The sequence below is a fragment of the Corvus brachyrhynchos genome, unplaced genomic scaffold (genome assembly GCF_000691975.1).
Source record: "Corvus brachyrhynchos isolate BGI_N302 unplaced genomic scaffold, ASM69197v1 scaffold607, whole genome shotgun sequence".
In the NCBI taxonomy this organism is placed as follows: Eukaryota; Metazoa; Chordata; class Aves; order Passeriformes; family Corvidae; genus Corvus; species Corvus brachyrhynchos.
Window position 1 is genome coordinate 149,592 of NW_008239055.1, and position 16,824 is coordinate 166,415.

Genomic DNA, 16,824 nt, shown 5'->3' on the forward strand with positions numbered 1-16,824 from the left:
TGATGACCAGGCTCCCCCTGTGGGACGTGCCCAGCCCATCTCTCCCCTCTCCACAGTTTCGGTTCCTTTATCGATGAGTCTGTGGTTGTAAAACCCCACGTGGGCCGTTTGCATCAGGAGCACTCAGATAACGACCATAAAAGTGACTGATCATTAACCAGGAGCATAAACATCCCCAGATACCCACAGCACCCCTGGGTGCCAGAATGGGGGAGGTTTCCATCAGGCCTGACCCGACTGCGCAGTGGCCTGGGGAAGGCAAAAACCAGACTGAAAATGTTGTTTTTCTCCACAGCAACACGCGGGCTCCGGCGGCGGAGATGCCTCGGTGGGATGTGGGGATGCAGCCGTCGGGCAAGATCCTCTCACTGGACAGGCGAGAGGCCAAGAAGGTGCTGGAGATTTACGTCAAGCGCTCGCTGAGCTGCCGTGAAAACTCACTGGTGGGCAAAAAAACCCTTCAGGAGAAAGACAGAGGGCAAGGAAGGAAACTGGATGGGCTACAGCGGTCAGAAAGTGATTTCTGCACGTACTCATGTGCCAAACCCAGCCCCAGGAAGGAGCAGGAGGAGAGACTCAAAGCACCAGACCTGGAAGAGGTCTCTTTGGATGATGACAGCAAAGCTCCCCAGGAGGTGCCTAAAGAGGGGCTGAAGCCCGAGAGGAAAAGCACAAAAAACTCTTCCCAGGGCAAAACACAACATTCGGGTTCAAAACCAGCCTGGCTGAAAACTTTCTTAAATCTCTTCTTCAAGAAGAGCCCTGAGGACCAGAAGGAAAATGCAGGGAAAAAAGCAAAGGAGAAAGATGTCAAAGCTCCTCAGGGCTCCAAACCAGAAGGAGCCAGAAAACACAGAGTAGACTCAAGCACATCCCCAACGTCAGGCAGGGCCCTGAAGAAGAAACCCAGTCTCAAGAAGGTTTTCTCCCTGAAGAAGCATGGGGAGGAGGAGCGGGGAGAGCCAGGATCTGGGGCGAGGAGCAAGCACCCCAGCTGCCTTCCCCTGCGGCACGTCCTGACCCCAGCCCAGCCAGGTGGGACCTCACCCTCACCCCCACCCCAGCCCTGAACCACCCCTGCTGCCAGCACGACTCCACTGGGCTTCTTTGGGGAAAGTCGTCGTGTTTAGTGCTGCTTTCTAACCCCTCCCAGGGTTTTCTTCAGCCTGGGATAGGTTTGGAGATTCCAGTCCCAACCTGCTGCTCCAGGAAGGATCGTTCTGCCCGTGCTTTGAGCACAGTCACCTCAAGTCAGCTGTTGGCAGTAATCACCCAAGCACAAGATTTCCTCCTCTGGCAACCGAGGGTGTTTTAGTTTAAACCTGCATTTGAGACCTGAGATCAGATCCTAAGCCACTCTAGGGCCAACATTAAGCTGCTTGAGATTTACCTTGGGGACGAGTGGGGGCAGCTGGCGCGGCAGAGCCTGTGGGACACCCGTCCCCACCCCAGCCCTTCCCGTTCCAAAATGCTGCCGAGGAGATTTCTGAGGCGCTTTGGCAGATTCGGGGCAGGTCGCAGCAGCTCTGTCGCGGTTCAGGGAGCGCAGCCTTCACCTCGGAATGCGCTGATCCGGGCTGGGCACTGGCATTGGTTGCTGCTGTGGCTGCTGTGCCCTGCTGGTCAATTGCCAACAAACCCAATCCTCACTTCTGGATCTGTGTTTGTGTCCCAACAGAGGCGGAGAGGCCCGATGGGTACTACACACAAGTGTCCGAGGAGATTGGGCTGATCGTGCAGGGTGGCGAGAGCCGGGGGGGCACAGCTGGAGGATGTGGGGAGCCACCACAGCCCCCCGGCACCGACGGCGTCGGTGAGTGTTGGCCTTGAAAACAAACGTGCACGAGACTTGTCCCCTGCAGAGCCTGCATGGGATCCAACCCTGCTTCAACCCTGATCCCGAGAGCGGGACGAAGACTTTGTGGGAGATTTTCAGCATCAGGGTTTAATTGGGGGAGAAGGAAATTCACAGAATCCCAGAATAGTTTTTGGGTTGGAAAGGACTTTAAGGAACATCACATTCCAGCCGCCCTGCCATGGGCAGAGACACCTCCCACTAGACCACACAAAAGACAAAATTCAGAGGCAGGAGAGTATTTTTGCTGGCTGAGGGTAACAAGGGTAACAAGGCACTTGGCAATAGGTTGAAATGGGTTTTGGAAGGATGGAGGTGGATAATCATTGCTCAAGGAAATTTTCCTGGGGACTAAACAGCACATCTGGATGTGTGAGGCTTGGAGAAAGGGCTGGAGATAACCTGGTGTCTCTCTCTACAGATGAAGCCATCAGGAAAATTGTTGCCCTGCTCCGGAGTGTAGGAGATGAGCTGGACAGAGAGGTGAGAGGAGAGCTGTGAAGCTGGATGTGGCTGAGGGAATCTGGGCCAAGCTCTGCACTGATGCAAAATAAATACAGCAACACTGTCGATTTCCCCAGGGCAGGGAAACACTCAGTAAAATCAAGGAAATGGCACCTTTTAATTCCTTGCCTGGGTGTGATCGTGGCTGGCTGGCTGCCCTCCACCAGCTGCAGTCCTGGTGAGGAGTGAAGGCGTCAGCACGAGGGTGACACATGGAGTCATTCCCTCACGATGTGCACTCACTTGTCTCCCACCCAGGTGCGGGAGGACGCGCGGCTGCAGCTGTTCTTCAGGGACATGTCCTACAGCTCCTTCAAGAACCTGGCCGACGCCTACGTGCAGAGGGAGCTGACGGCCAGCAGGCCCAACATCAACCCCCAGGAGATCCAGTTTGCCTACACGGTCCATCTCACCGCCACGGTGGCCGGGATCTGCAGCCAGGCAGTGAACAGGATCATGGGCTTCGGCACCCGCTACCTGGAGGATTCCTTTGTGCCCTATGGCAAAATGATCCAGGTAAGGAGGAGGGTGAGCCTGGGGCTGAGCTCCCCGCAGCAAGTTAGGGCAAGTGCCCAGGGAAGCTGCAGCTGCCCATTTGTGGAAGTGTTCCAGGCCAGGCTGGGCAGGGCTTGGAGCAACCTGGGGTAGTGGAAGGGGTCCGTGCCCGTGGCAGGGGGTGGAACGGGATGGGCTTTAAAGGTCCCTTTCAATCCAAAGTATTCCATGATTCTAAAAATGTTTCCTTCTGTCTCAGCAGAAGAGAGAAAAGCTCAGGACAGACCACTGTGACAGCCCAGACTGACAGCAGCTGCTGCGAAGGGCCTGTGGCGCCTGGGAACCCAAGAATGAAGATTTAGTGGTGGGAGGACAATCCCTGATGGTGACCTGGATGTGGGGGGAACTTCTGAGCTGTGGATTTAAAATCTTAATTTTAAGGAAAACCCCCATGACAGTGCCAGCATTGTGAAATGCTTAAACCCCACCTGGATGGGGGCAAAGAGTCTGTAAATCAAACAGAGCCCAGATTTCACCCTGTATTTGTATTCTAGCTCCTGCCAAGTGCTTGTGTTGAACCTCACGGGTTGTTGCTGTTTGTGTACATGTATTTATTTGCCTGCTTTTCTAAATGTATTTGTGAACGTACAACATAATTTTTGTAGTTTCTGCTACCAGCCAAGAATCCAGTTCGGAAAAAAAATCTGAAACTCAAATAAATTGGTGCCTAAATGCCAGCCAGGCTTGTCTGCTGGGTGTTGTGTTATAGATGGAATAATGTTTGCTTTGCTCCAGCTGCTGTGGGCTGCTCCTTTCCAGCCAAATTCTGAGTGGCACAAGGGACTCTCAGAGCAGATACATGGTGTTGTCCTGCCATCTTTACGATTTATAGGCCTTCCCTTCCCAACAGAAGGAGATTTACTACCCCAAGCAGCTTGATCTGACACCAAGAACTGGGTAAAGCTCATTCCCGAGCGGCGCAGGAGCTGTAACATCCTCAAGGACTGAGGGGATTTACAGCTGCCGGGGTCTCACCTATGAGCTCTAAGAAGATGTGAAATGTCAAAGCGATTTAAGCCCTAAACACTGGGAATGTTTCCAGCTAATCTTTGCCCAGATCCCTAAGTAGGGCCGCGGATTAAGGCAGCTTGGGGCTGGTGGGGGGGGGGTTGCCAGGGCTCGGTGTGGTGGCACCAGCAGGAGCATCTTCCTCTGCAAGGTTGGACCTGGCCTGAGGTGAAGGAGATGAAGTTTGCATTGTGCAGGAGGGATGTTCTAGTGGGTTGAAGGTGATGCTGGTGGCAAACAAACGTGTGGGTTTGTGTCACTGCCATGTGTGAGGTGACAATTCCCCCATGGGCCATGGATGACTGTCCAGGTCTGCCCAGCGCCTCCTCTCTGGGAGGATCTGACCTTCTTGGTCCTTGTAAAACCTGAAGTAAATGAAAATGGGGAAGCAGAGCCCTCGAAGGACAGAAGCAGCCCTTCCCCACCCAGATCCACGTCCCCAAAGCCTTCAGGGCTGTGTTTGACAGACACAGGGTGGAGTCACCAGCTGCCGAGGGAGGGGGGACACTTTGCAGGGGCTCCATCTAATTCAGCCCGGTGTAATTAGGAGTGTGGAAAACATCAAATCCCACTGCTGGGTCCTACCAACAACAAGCGCAGCGTCAGCACCGCGATTCCTTCTCGCTGGGAACCAGCTCGGGAGATTTTACTGTGGGAGAAACTGGAGCCGCCCTCCTCTGTTTGCAACAGTCCCGACATTCCCGTTCCCTGCCCAGAGCCCGGGGTCCTGTGCCGGGCTGGGGCCAGGGCTGGGCGAGCTGCTGGTGGGGATGTGGCTAGAGGGTCACAGGATGCCCCAATTTGTTTTGCATCTGAGCTCATGCAGTGCCAGGGATGGGCTGGGTTTTGCATGGAGCAGAAAAGGGCTCTGTCTCCTCACTGACTTCCCAGTGGAAAGACAAATACCCTCTGTCCCAGAGGATATCATCTTCCATCAGCACGTGGGATGCACCTGCCAGGTGAAACACCAGAGAGGAAAACTCCCATTCCCTCCTCCTGCACTATTCCCAACACCACAGCTGAACCAAATACTCTCCTTCTCTGGTCACGGGACCTTTTCCCACCCATCGGGGCAGCCGTGCCAGGGGAACAAGGAGCCAGACCTGCCCAGGCCCTTGCACAAGGGGCTCCTGCTCCCGAAAAACCCAACCCAATGTGCAGGGATGCTGCTCCAGCTGGGCATGGTGGGATGAGGTCAGGAGCAACCACAGGTGCCTTAGAGCAGCACCCCAGGCCTCGTGGCTTTTGGAGCCCAGGTCCCATCCCGTGAGCAATTCCAGCACCTTGGATTAATCTCTGGGTTATAAAATTGGGACCTGATTGCCTGTGGCCGCTGAAGATACTAAGAAGGTTTTAAAGAAGGGCAAGCTATTAGTCCTGGCGGCTTGAGCCGTTTCCAGCTCTCGGCATTACCTTCATCCTTCCCTAAACACCCTGTTGTGGCTTCCCACAGCACAGACAATTGCCTTGCACGAAAATCCCCGGCTCACGGACACCGGCCATCTGGGCTCTGATCCTGCCCGGGCAAAGCACAGCCCTGCACAGCCCCCAGTCCACCCAGAGGCTTTCTCCCGAACCCATCCCAGGCTGCTGCTGGGATCCTGTGTCTCCAAAGTCGTCAGTCCCCACTAATCCTGCTTTGGAGTGCTGGGGGGGGAGGGCAGCTTAGAAAATCACCCCGGCACTTAATGAGCCAATTAATGCAAAATTTGCTGTCACTAAGAGGATGATGACAAGGTTTCATCTCACGGGAGCATGGAACTGAGCCAGGCAGGATGATACCTCCTGGATGCTGTCCCAGGCCATGGTGTTGGCAGCTGCTGAGGGTGCAGGGGAGATTTGGCACCTTGGCTGTTCTGGAGAAGTCCCCGGCACTCAGCGCAGCACAGAGCCATGTGTGGACAGAGGAGGGTGTTCCCACAGCTCCCATGGGATCATTTACACCTTTCCCAAACCTTGGCTGCCAGGGCTGGGCACGGCTGAGGAGGTGCAAGCACTAAGTGAAGCAGGAGCATCCTGCACCTCTTCATGCAGAGCCTGCTGGATCCCCTGGGGCCTGGGCTAAACAACAGGAACAGTTAATGCACAGGGAAAATGGGAACAGCCCATTCCAGCCTACAAACCCTCGTGCACTTCCACTGCCCCGGCCTGTCTGGACCAGTCACGGCAACAGGTGATACTTTTGTCGTTCATGAACTTGTCAGTACTGAAAGAAAGACATGTAAATGAAGAGATTTGCTTTCCCAAGGGCTGGAGGAGCCAGTGGCATGAATCACATAGATCAAAGTTTTGATATCTCCAGGAGGCTCGGAGAGGCTGGGGCAGGTGAGAGACTCACCCAGCGAGGGGATAATGTGAAATATCAGACACAGGAAAGACAAGAAATTAGGGGCTCCAGTAAGGCTGTGGATCTAAAAGCCCTGATTCAGGCAGGTGTTCACTTCCAGGATAATCCCACTAATTATTAGATATATCTTGGAGCTGGCAACTCCCTCCTGTGTGTCCTGACATGCAGGGAGCACCAGAGACCAGCCCTGGCCATGCTGTGACCTTTACCTGGGGGGTTCCATGCAATGTCCAGCTGCTGATGGGCAGCTCCTGGCGACACTTCAGCCCAGGGACACTTTGCATGTCAACGTGGGGGACTCTGCTCCAGTTCCTGTCATGGGGACACAGTGATGGCTGGAGAAGGCAGGGAAAAATGTATGAAAATTTGGGGTGAAACAGCACTGCAAAGGGGGTATCAGGATGCTGGGACTGTGGTTCCCTGTACTGTCCTGGCCATGGACACAGGGAGGGAGAGCCTTGCTCCTTACCCTCATGCCCACATTGCGTTATACACACAGCCCTAATTCTAACGCATGGAATGTTTCCTCTCATGAGCAGCTCTAAGGACTTGGACAACTGAAACTACGCAATATTTACCAGTACTTAATAAATACATCTGTTGAAATGGCAATTTTTATTCTGTATGTTGGCAGCAGCATTGGATCATTAAGACTGAAAAGACAAGAGATCCACTGCATTTCTCCCTAGTTTTTTAACTATCCCCCAGGCAATGCAGACAGTCCAAAGGCAGTTTGATTTTGGTTCAATAACCACAGGTTTGGGGAACATGGTGCTGCTGTAGGGCCTTATTGAGAGGGGAGAGAAAAACAAATCCAGCTCTTTGGTTTTTGCCCCCTGCAAACAATATCCAAGAGTCAGGCAAGAGCAAAACCCTTCCAGCAGAGAGAAAATATAAGGAGTATTTCCAAACCTAACCCAACGTAATGCCCTGCATCCACCCCTTGTGTAACATCCTCTGGCTTTAAGTGTCTTATACAAGCCTTTACTCACTCAGTACTGAGCTGTGCCTAAGCTGGGATTGATGGAGAATCCTATTTAGGAAAACACCCGTGGATGAAGAAAGCATGAGGCAAAGAGGAATTTTTGCACAGATGTTTCTGAGTGTGACAGGCCCAGTAACACCGGGACCCACTCCAGGAGGGCTCCTGGGGCACTGCAGACTCCTTGGCATGAGAGGGCGGTCCTGATTCAGCCCTGAGCATCCGAGCTGGCTGTGGTTGAGGATTATAAGAGCTGTTTTGATCAGGGGAAAATTTCTGTTTTTAGCACAGGCAGCAATTAAAATAGCTCGCGGATCTCAACGCCTCGGGGAGCTGTCATAAAAGGAGGCAGAAAATCCATCCTGTGGACTCGTCTGCAGCCAGAGATGAGCCTGGATGGAGCAGGAGAGAAGAGAGCCTGAGGTTCACCTGGTGAAAAAGGACAACCCAAGACCTCGAGCCAGATTCACTGCTTTGATCCCAAGATGGCTGTGGAGGATCTCCGGGCTTCTAGCACCCCTTTCTCACTCTCCTTTTCGGGCAGCGGCTTCCTGGCCCTGTACCAGGTTGGGGTGGTGCAGTCCCTGCTGGAGTTGGCTCCCGAGCTCCTCAAGTCCGCCCGCAAGGTCTACGGCTCCCGGGCCGGGTCGCTCATCGCTGCTGCCGTCGTGTGCGGCGTCGGCCTCGGTAAGAAAACCACGGCCTCGAGGCCTTACGGGAGCGCTTTTGTTCCATAAACCCAGGGGCGATGCCTCGGGGGGCTGGTGGGGCTGGTGGAGCTCTCCTCACTCAAGGCATTACAGAAACCCAAGGTGTTGGCACGTTTGGCAGCCAGCGCAGTGCAGTTTTGGGTGGTGTGAGCTGAAAAAGGCGGTTCTCACAGTCTGAGCGTTCTCTGGCTCAGCTGGTGGGCAGAAATTACAGGGGGAAATCCGGATATAACTGTACTCCTTTGGCTCCTTTCCTGCTCCTGCTGGAGGAGCAGATCTCCTGCTCTTCTGCTCTGAGGTCTGAGGAGTGCTGAGATGTCCCAAAGCCAGTCTGTGCAGCCACAGGGGCTGGATTTGCCCATGGAAAGCCCTCTTTTCCCTATGGATCAGGTTTCTTGGGATCCTTAGCTACAAAGGGACACGAGTGGCTGTCGCACAGGTGACAGAGCTGACAGCCTTGTTTGCATGTCACTTTGGCTTATCCCACTCAACCTTCCCAGGACAAGGGGAGATGTCGTGTGATTCCCATCTCCAGGTGCGCCTTCCCTGTGGCTGAAGCTCAAGGGCTTGTCAGCAGGATATTCCTGAAGGAACAGCAGTCTGCTCCAACCCGGGGCTGGGATTCCTCTTATTGCTGCTAAAGAGGTTTTCCTCTGATGCTCTTTCAACAACGTGTAAACAGGCCTCTCTAGCAACAAGATCCTCCATGTGTAGAATTAATTCAGAGTAGTTAATCCAATTTTAATAATCACATCCTCCCATATTTCCAATTAGTGCCCATGTGTAAACAAGTGTACACAAGGCTCTGAAGGCTGATCCAAGTTCTGCTTCAAGCAATGGGGACATTCAGGAGGAGCAGAGAGTTTTAGGGACCAAATAATGATGGAGGAAGCCGGGAGGGAACACACAGTTCCTGAAACCTCTGGTGGATGCTGGAACTGTTCTGCTGCAGCTAAAAATAATTCAAAACATTGGCAGATATGTATAGACAAGGCAGAAGGGAACATTTCTGCCCACATGGGGATGAACTCCTCCACAAATAAGCAAGGGCCCCAAAATTTCTGATTCCTCCTGCTGCTGTAATGGATGGAGCTGAGGCTGTCCAGCAGTACAAATACATTCAGCACCTGCTCTTGCTGAGGGCACCGGTTCTGAACCGGGCATCTTCTTCCCTGGGGTGGAAGGCACCATCCACTTAAAGGGGCTGAGATGATTTTGTGCCCAAAATATCTTGCCCAGAGGAAGAAAAGACATTTTGGATAGTGATGGCTCTAGTTATGTTTCTAACAAGGAAAATGAATGTGGCGCAAGCTCTGTCATATTAATATTGGGGATGATAGGGGCAAAAAGAAGGTGAAAGGTGTGTTTGGTGTCCCACAGGGTGGCTGCAGTCAGGTGCCCGTCCCCTGCCCCGGGCTGGGTGAGGAGCTCCGAGCTCCCAGAGCCAGGCTGTCCTCTGTGACCTCCCCGGTCACCTCATGGGGACATGCTTGTCACCAGGCTAGTGCAGGCAGGGACAGTCACATTGCTGCCAGGGTCATCCTTCACTCGCTCCGAGTCAAAGCCCTGTCTAGACCCAAAGCCCCCAAAGCTGGGCTCGGCTCTCACCTCTTACCCAGCAGCTTGTGGGCAGTTTATCCATGTTTCCCCCCATTTCCAGGACACAGAGCAGCCAGACAGTGCCCTGGGGCTGCCCCACTTCCCTGGAGGTCTGGCTCTTTTGGCATGCCCTCCGTGCAAACCCAGCCAGCGTTAATCGCCCCGCGTGGCCTCAGCATCTGCTCAAACACACATTAACCCCTCTTAATGCCTGGGTTGCTCCAGTTGCCTTCAGGACACTCCACCTAATCCATCTGTCCATCCACACAATCCCATGAGACTGCACGGAAACCTCTGCCCCTACAAGGCCTTGGTGCTGAGCCAGGCTCGTGGCCTCGGGCCGGTGCAGGGTCCCGGGGAGCCCACCTGGATGCAAGGACAGCTCACATCGGTGCTGGATAAACTTACACCGCAAGAGTTTAACCCCCCAGGTGGGATATTCCCCCAGGTGAGCTCCCCATGTCAGCAAAGGGTCCGAATTCCCTCTATGGGATCAGGCTTCCTGCAGGGTTTGCTGCATTCCTCTTCCTCCCCATCACTGCAGAACCTTTAGAACCCGGAGTCTCCTGAGCCCTCAGCTGGGGCTCCGGGGCTCTGCTCCTTTAACCCAGCTCCTCGTCCTCTGCCAGCCCAGCTCCCTGTAAAGCCTGGGGCTGCCCACCTGGAAAACCGGAGGTGGAAGGCAGGAATGTGTTGTGCAAGTCACACTGCCATGGATAACTCAGTGTCCCCCTTCCTGGGGCTCTCTGGAACCTTTCCCTAATCCCCACCAGGAACATCTTGAGGCCCCATCTCTGGTGCAGATGGGGATTTCACCAGTGGGGTCACACAACGATAGGATGTCCTTTGAGGACATTATGGGGGTGATACCTCCCATTCTGCCCTGCCACAACATCCCCCACTGTAGGAGCAGTATAATCCTGGGGTCACACAGAGAGGCTGCAAGAAGCTGTATTTGTGAGGAATGTTAAAAAATAGAATTTAAAATATAACTATCAGTGCAGCAGGGATTGACTTTCTCTCCATCTTTCCCCCTGCCTCTGTTTCAGATGACCTAAAGGAGTTTTTCTTTGCACTGGCAACGGAAGTCAGGAAAACCATCCTGGGCCCCCTCTCTCCCAAGTGCAGCCTGCTGGCCAATCTCAAGGCTGTCCTGCAGCAGCTGCTGCCGGAGGATTCCTACCTGCTGGCCTCGGGCCGGCTGCACATCTCGCTGACGCGGGTGGTGGACGGCCAGAACGTCATGGCCTCAGAGTTCAGCTCCAAAGAGCAGCTCATTCAGGTATGGAGACCTTCCTCTGGTGCCGTAGGAAGGTCTCCACCACCCGCCTGGGGTGGAGGTACCCCAAGTGTGGGTGGCTTTAACTGCACTGTTTTCTACCCAAGATGGGCAGAGAGTCAGGAGGCTCTGCCAGAGCTGTGGTCCCACCACAATGGGCTCCATGAGCTTGGGGACAGGGAGGAAGATTTGAGTTCCAGCATCAGATGGAACAAATCATGATAAAAATGCAGCAGGTTTGTTTCCAGCCTCATCCAGCTGATGTTGGGGCTCTAGTAATGACTTTGCAAAGAGCCCTGTCAGTGCTGGTGAGACCTCTCAGCTCTCCCCAGAGGTCACTCCTCAGCAGAGTCCCTCTGGCAATAGTTTTCCTTGTTGCCTCAGCACTTTCCTGGGAGGAAGGAGCTGGACAAAGCTGCTGCTGAACAGCAAGCAGCTCATTAACCAGTAAATTAGCTGCTGAGGGGAGAATCCCAGGGTAAAGCCCTAACAGAGCTGACTGTGAGGTCCTGGTCCCTTGTCCCAGGGAGACAGTAGAGGATGGCAACTCCATGGAGAAGTCAGAGTTCACCCCGTGGTGCCTCCTCCAGGTAACCCAGGAGCCTGGGGTGCTCATTCCCAGCTGATGAGACTGGTGGGAAATGGTTGCCAACGCCCCAGCAGTGGCTTTACCACTGACAAATCCCAGCAGGGTGAGGATGCCTTTGTGAGGGTGTCTTGGTTTTGTCCAAAAATCTGCAAAGATGCAAATTGGCCCCAAAGCTTCAGCTTGCCACCATCAAAGGGCAGTGTTGGACACAGATATGTAGATTTACAACTATTAATTCTGGCAGCTATAAAATTAAAAAATGCAGTTGTGCCCTGCTCCAGAGAAGTGTTTCCACTTTCTTGAAGCCTTTCTTGCCACAGTCCCCAGAAAAGTCCAGGTGGCACCAACAGCCTGGCTCCAGACTTTGTCAAGGCTGAATTTTCAGACACCAAGTCAACAGTTTTTGTCCAGAACTTTGACAGGAGCATTGACTTCTGCATTCCCTCTCCTCCCCAGGCTCTCCTTTGCAGCTGCTTTCTTCCTATTTACTGTGGATTCATCCCTCCATCCTACCGAGGAGTGGTGAGTGACATTTCCACTAAAACACGCTCTCAGCAGGAGCTCTTGGGTTTGAACTTTACATTCCTCTGAGCAGGGAGGGATAGGTGTGTCCAGGCCTTTTTCTTTAGTTGATGGAGGATGATAAAGCCCCTCAGCTTTTTCTTCACTGCATCCCAAGATGATAGCTGGGTGGAATTGCCATCTGGAGAGCCCCCTCCTGCTTTGCCCATGGACAGAGTGTGGCTGACCTTGCAGACGTCTAAGATAAGATGACGCCCACAGTGGGGACCTTGAGGCACAATCCAGTTATCCCACGCAGGGCCCTCTGCAGTGCAGGTTCATCCTTGGCTCAGGTGCTGACTTTCATGGCTGAGACATCGAGAGTTCGTGGGACGATCCTCCCCCAGCCCTGTGCATTTCCATGCTCTGCTTATCGGAGGGAGGGAGGAGCTCAGCAGTGTTTTCCAGTGCATCCACTTCCAGGGCTGGGGCAGCCACAGCTGCTCTGGGCACCCTGTGCCAGGGCCTCCCCACCCTCACAGGGAAGGATTTCTTCCCAATATCCCATCTATCCCTAATGGCAGTGGGAAGCCATGGCCCCTTGTCCTGTCACTCCATCCATTGTCCAAAGTCTCTCTTGAACTCTCTTGGAGCCCCTTGAGGCACTGGAAGGGTCTCTAAGGTCCCGGGAAATGTTCAAGGCCAGGTTGGACGGGGCTTGGAGCAACCTGGGACAGTGGAAGGTGTCCCTGCCCAGGGCAGGGGGTGGCACTGGATGGGCTTTAAGGTCCCTTCCAACCCAACCCATCCCCGGGTCTGTCATTCCTGTGTGAGGCCCCTCTGCACTGCTATTTCATGAACACTTAATTCCATCAGCTGCCACTTCCAATACCCCTGAGATGGGTGGTAAATCCAGATTACTTTTGGAATAGAGCAGTTGATATTTTCCTTGAACAGTGAGGAATCCCCCAGCGATCTGCAGGCAATTATTAAATGTGGGGGCCCTACTGCTCAAGCCAAGGACTTGAAAGTTATACAATGCTGTGCATTCGGTGATGTCTGAATTGGCTCTTGACTGCCAAAAATTGTTGTACAAAGTTTTGTGAAGGAAAAGAATTATATTTCTGTTTTAATAACTGCTGTGGATTATAGCACCTGGTGAAGGAGCTGGCTGGGTGCCACAGGCAGGGCTGGGGAAGGAGCTGGCAATGGGATAAAGAGCACAGGTGGGATGAGATGCTGTTGGAAGTGGGAAGGGAGGACAAGCTGGGACGGGGTTGTGGCAGGAGTGTCACCAGTTCAGCTACTGGTTCCCAACTCGGTGACACTGCAAAGGTCCTCAAAGCAAACCCTCCCTCTGCTCCTCCCCCAGCGCTACGTGGACGGAGGCTTCACGGGCCTGCAGCCCGTGTCCAGCCTGGAGGAGCCCGTGATCACCGTGTCCCCATTCACCGGCGAGCTGGACATCTGCCCCCGCGACTGCCCCGCCATCTTCTTCTGCTTCCAGATCTTCAATGGCAGCATCCAGATCTCCATAGAGAACCTGTGCAGGATCAGCTACGCTCTCTTTCCACCCAGCACCATGGTGAGCCCACCAGGACTTGTCCCAGCTTAGCTTTGGTTAAAAGATTAATGCAGCTTCTGCCTTCTCAGGATTGAAGATTCAGCTCAATCTCCACTGTTAATTAATGGGGTTTCAAAGGGAGGGGGCAGCCCCACTGTTTCTGCAGTACATTTTTGGGCGGGACACTGCTGATGGGTGGCCATCTTGGGATGGGGTCCACAACCTGCAAAAGACCAGACAAAACCAGGTGATCTCTAAGGTCCCTTCCAACCCAAACCATTCTGTGTTTCTCTGACTGGTGCTGTGGTGGTTGGAAACCAACCAGTGCTTGCTGCCTTCCCAAATAGGCCATCCCAACCCTCCACAGTCAAACAGCTTTAGATAGATCCTGTAGTACTGGGATCAGGGCTCCTTAGCGACCTCAAGTGTTTCTCCTTGCAGGTCTTGAACGACATTTTCTCCCAGGGGTACCAGGACACTGCCCTTTTCCTGTACAGGAACAGTAAGTGGCACCCCAGCACCCGAGGGGCACCTCCAAGTGTGACACAGACACACATCATCCCTTTCTCTCCGTGTCTCCCAGATGCCTTTGGCTTTAACTACTTTGATGGCAATTTCCGCTTCGGCAGCACCTGTGGGAAGAACGACTCTGGACAATCCAATGGGACATACCCCGGCCTGTACAAAAGGGTCCCTCAGTGCCTGACCCCTTACTTCCTGCCAGGTAGAGGATTTGGGGTGCTCAGCTTGTGTTTAGGGCTGCTGCAGCCTTCAAGAGGGGCACTGTTATATTTAAGACATTATTGAGTTATTTCTCACAGTAAATATTTCTATCACAAAGAGACTTTGTAAGAGTGGCTCAAGCTGGACTCTGGCTTGGGCTTCAGTACCTGTCTGAGCTGGACAAGAGGAATGATTGCATTTATTTCATTGCTTGTAATTACTGGTCTTTATTTCCTTCTATGCTGTCATTCCTGGGTGCAGGCTTGTGGAAGAAGGAGCAGGTGCATGGACTGCAGGACCCACTGGCGATGGTCCTGCTGCAGCCCTACAGGCTTCCAGCCTTATTCAGGAAGGGGTAAGAACATCCCAACAGAGGCATTAGGGAATGACACACAAACCAGGGGCTGTGCCTTCAGCAGCAGCAGGGCAGCTGAAGGGACACACGAAGGGATTCGATGTTCCCTGAAGGCAAGATCCAAGGGAGAGTGGGTATGGCTGGGTATGGTGTTCCATAGGATCTCTTGGTTATGGAAAAGATTATTACAGTGTGCATTTACCATGAACACCCTCCCCTTTTGCTGCCTTTAGCCATCATTAAACTCAGCCTGTTTACTTTGCTTTTGCAGGGTGAAGACAGTGTGGGGGCTGCTGGAAGGTGTCAGCTCCCTGGTACAACGACTCCACAGACTGCTCCAAACCCTGGTGCCCGGTTTGCCCAAGAGAGTCATGGACAGGAGGTGAGGGGCTGGGGGGCTGCAGACCCTCAGCATAGAGAGAGCAGGGTGCAGAGCAGGGAAACCTTTGAGAACCTCACCCGTGGGTCACTGATGCTGAGCATGGCTAAAAACTCTAAATCTGGAGTAGCCCACATTAAAAGTAGCTATTTTTTTTATCCCTGTGATATTATTTTGATATCTCAAAGGAGCTACAAACCAGCTTAGTGCCACTTCCCTAGTGCAATACATTCGTGTTCCAGATATTTATCTGCTGGACTCTGTCCTGGCAGGACACCAGGCACATTCTCCAAGATCCTGAGAGATGTTCTGGAACTAGGCTCTAGGGATTTAAGGCATATCCCCCCCAAATCTGCTTGCGAGTTCCCTCCTGTGCAGCTGCCCAAGAGACTCGCAATGATTTCACCCTGAAGCAGCTGTGAGAAAACCCTTTGGGGTCAAACATTCCTGAAGCTGCTCATCCCTGTCAGGACATTGACCTAGCCTCAGCTCTCACCTTGTTCCCACAGGTAACAAGGATCATCCTGGCGGGGCCCTGGGGGTCTCCAGCGCTGCCTCGGGATGTGGTGGGCAACACCAGCACACACCAGCACGGCTGCTGGTTCTCGAGGCAATTTCTGGGGAGTGTTTTTTCCTTCAGAACCTGTCTGGTTCTGTCTCCAGTGCTGCCACTGCAGTGCCCCTGCTCAGGCCTGACCTGCTTTTCCATGATGGCCGAGGCAAAGCTTCGGTGCTGCTCCTGGGACCCACCCCAGGCTGCAGGGACCACTGGGCAGCTTCACCTGCAGACCTCACAGCCCAGACCTTTCCCTGCCCACTCCACCTCCCCCCCACCAGCAGCATCCCTTCCCTGCTTTAATGCAGATTACAGGGTGGGCATTTGCCAGGAAATGCCATGTTTTAGTGTTTTCCTCCCACTCAAAAACTTTCAGAGAGACTTCTCAGAGAGAGAGAGAGAGAGAGAGAGACAGAGGGAGAGATGGAGAAGCTTTAGGGAGCATAACACTGGGCAGGAACTAATTTTTCTACAGTTCCCTGAAGTTTTTTTACCAATTACCAATTCTTGAGCTTCACATCTCCCCATAGCCCTGCTTCTCCTGTCTGTGGAGGTGGGAGTGCATTTGGATCCCCCTGGAACATGCAGTTGTGCAGATGGATGGAGAAACATAAAGATTAACTTCCCCCTACTTCCGAGTCCTGCAGGCTGCATGTCCGGACATTTCAAAAGGAAATGAGTTCTTTGCCTGCAATTGTCTGTAACTCACGGCCACACACAGAGCATGGCCCAGGCAAACACACCCTGTGCCACTGGTCCGCACACAGAATTAATTGGCAGCACTCTTAATTATCCCCAATCCATGCTGCACATCAGAGGCTGTGGATTGGCTTTGCCCCAGCTGAGTCTCCTGCTTTTGTTGGTTCCAGACAGGCAACAAATGGATCCCAACAGCAGCAGCTGTTTATTGGAGTATATATATATATATAGCCTGTTTAATTGCACAACGGGAAGGGGAACAGAGGGAAGTTTCATCCAAAGGGCCCTGGAGACTGCAGGAATGAATGTGGGGAGTAGCTGAAGGCAGCTTTGATGTAACCAGACTCAAAGTTAACTATGAGTGCTCTGTGAAAGATCAATATCCTGTGTTCTTCTGTCTTTGGTTGAAATCAGTGACCTGGGAATATTTTCTCTGGAATGATTTTGCTAAAAGAAACCGGGATGCTTATTTCATAGAATCATGGAACAGTTTGGGTTAAAAGAGAGCTTAAAGATAACCCAGTTCCAACCCTGCCATGGCAGGGACACCTCCCACTGTGCCAGGCTGCTCCAAGCCCCAATGTCCAGCCTGGCCTTGGGCACTCCCAGGGGTCCCAGG

General features: G+C 53.1%; 2 protein-coding genes across 3 annotated transcripts in view; both read left to right on the top strand.

The window, feature by feature from the left end:
- Positions 1 to 206: 206 nt before the first annotated feature.
- On the top strand, positions 207 to 3,585 carry BCL2L14 (BCL2 like 14). Its single transcript, XM_017739112.1, has 5 exons — positions 207 to 1,035; positions 1,679 to 1,813; positions 2,277 to 2,338; positions 2,618 to 2,875; positions 3,117 to 3,585. Exons 1-5 carry the CDS (start codon positions 207 to 209, stop codon positions 3,159 to 3,161), a joined length of 1,329 nt encoding a protein of 442 aa, XP_017594601.1. The 3' UTR covers positions 3,162 to 3,585.
- Positions 3,586 to 7,289: 3,704 nt separating this feature from the next.
- PNPLA1 (patatin like phospholipase domain containing 1) overlaps positions 7,290 to 16,824 on the top strand; it is a 12,351-nt gene continuing 2,816 nt past the window's right edge. The window contains exons 1-9 of one of the 2 annotated variants that reach the window (XM_017739119.1): positions 7,290 to 7,938; positions 10,610 to 10,842; positions 11,885 to 11,950; positions 13,302 to 13,514; positions 13,935 to 13,995; positions 14,077 to 14,217; positions 14,478 to 14,571; positions 14,843 to 14,953; positions 15,460 to 16,810. In XM_017739119.1, the coding sequence (XP_017594608.1) occupies positions 7,737 to 7,938; positions 10,610 to 10,842; positions 11,885 to 11,950; positions 13,302 to 13,514; positions 13,935 to 13,995; positions 14,077 to 14,217; positions 14,478 to 14,571; positions 14,843 to 14,953; positions 15,460 to 15,463 (1,125 nt within the window). In that variant the 5' untranslated portion in view covers positions 7,290 to 7,736 and the 3' untranslated portion in view covers positions 15,464 to 16,810. Of the gene's footprint in view, positions 7,939 to 10,609; positions 10,843 to 11,884; positions 11,951 to 13,301; positions 13,515 to 13,934; positions 13,996 to 14,076; positions 14,218 to 14,477; positions 14,572 to 14,842; positions 14,954 to 15,459; positions 16,811 to 16,824 lie in introns of those variants that run through there. The other variant, XM_017739118.1, reaches the window with a different exon arrangement.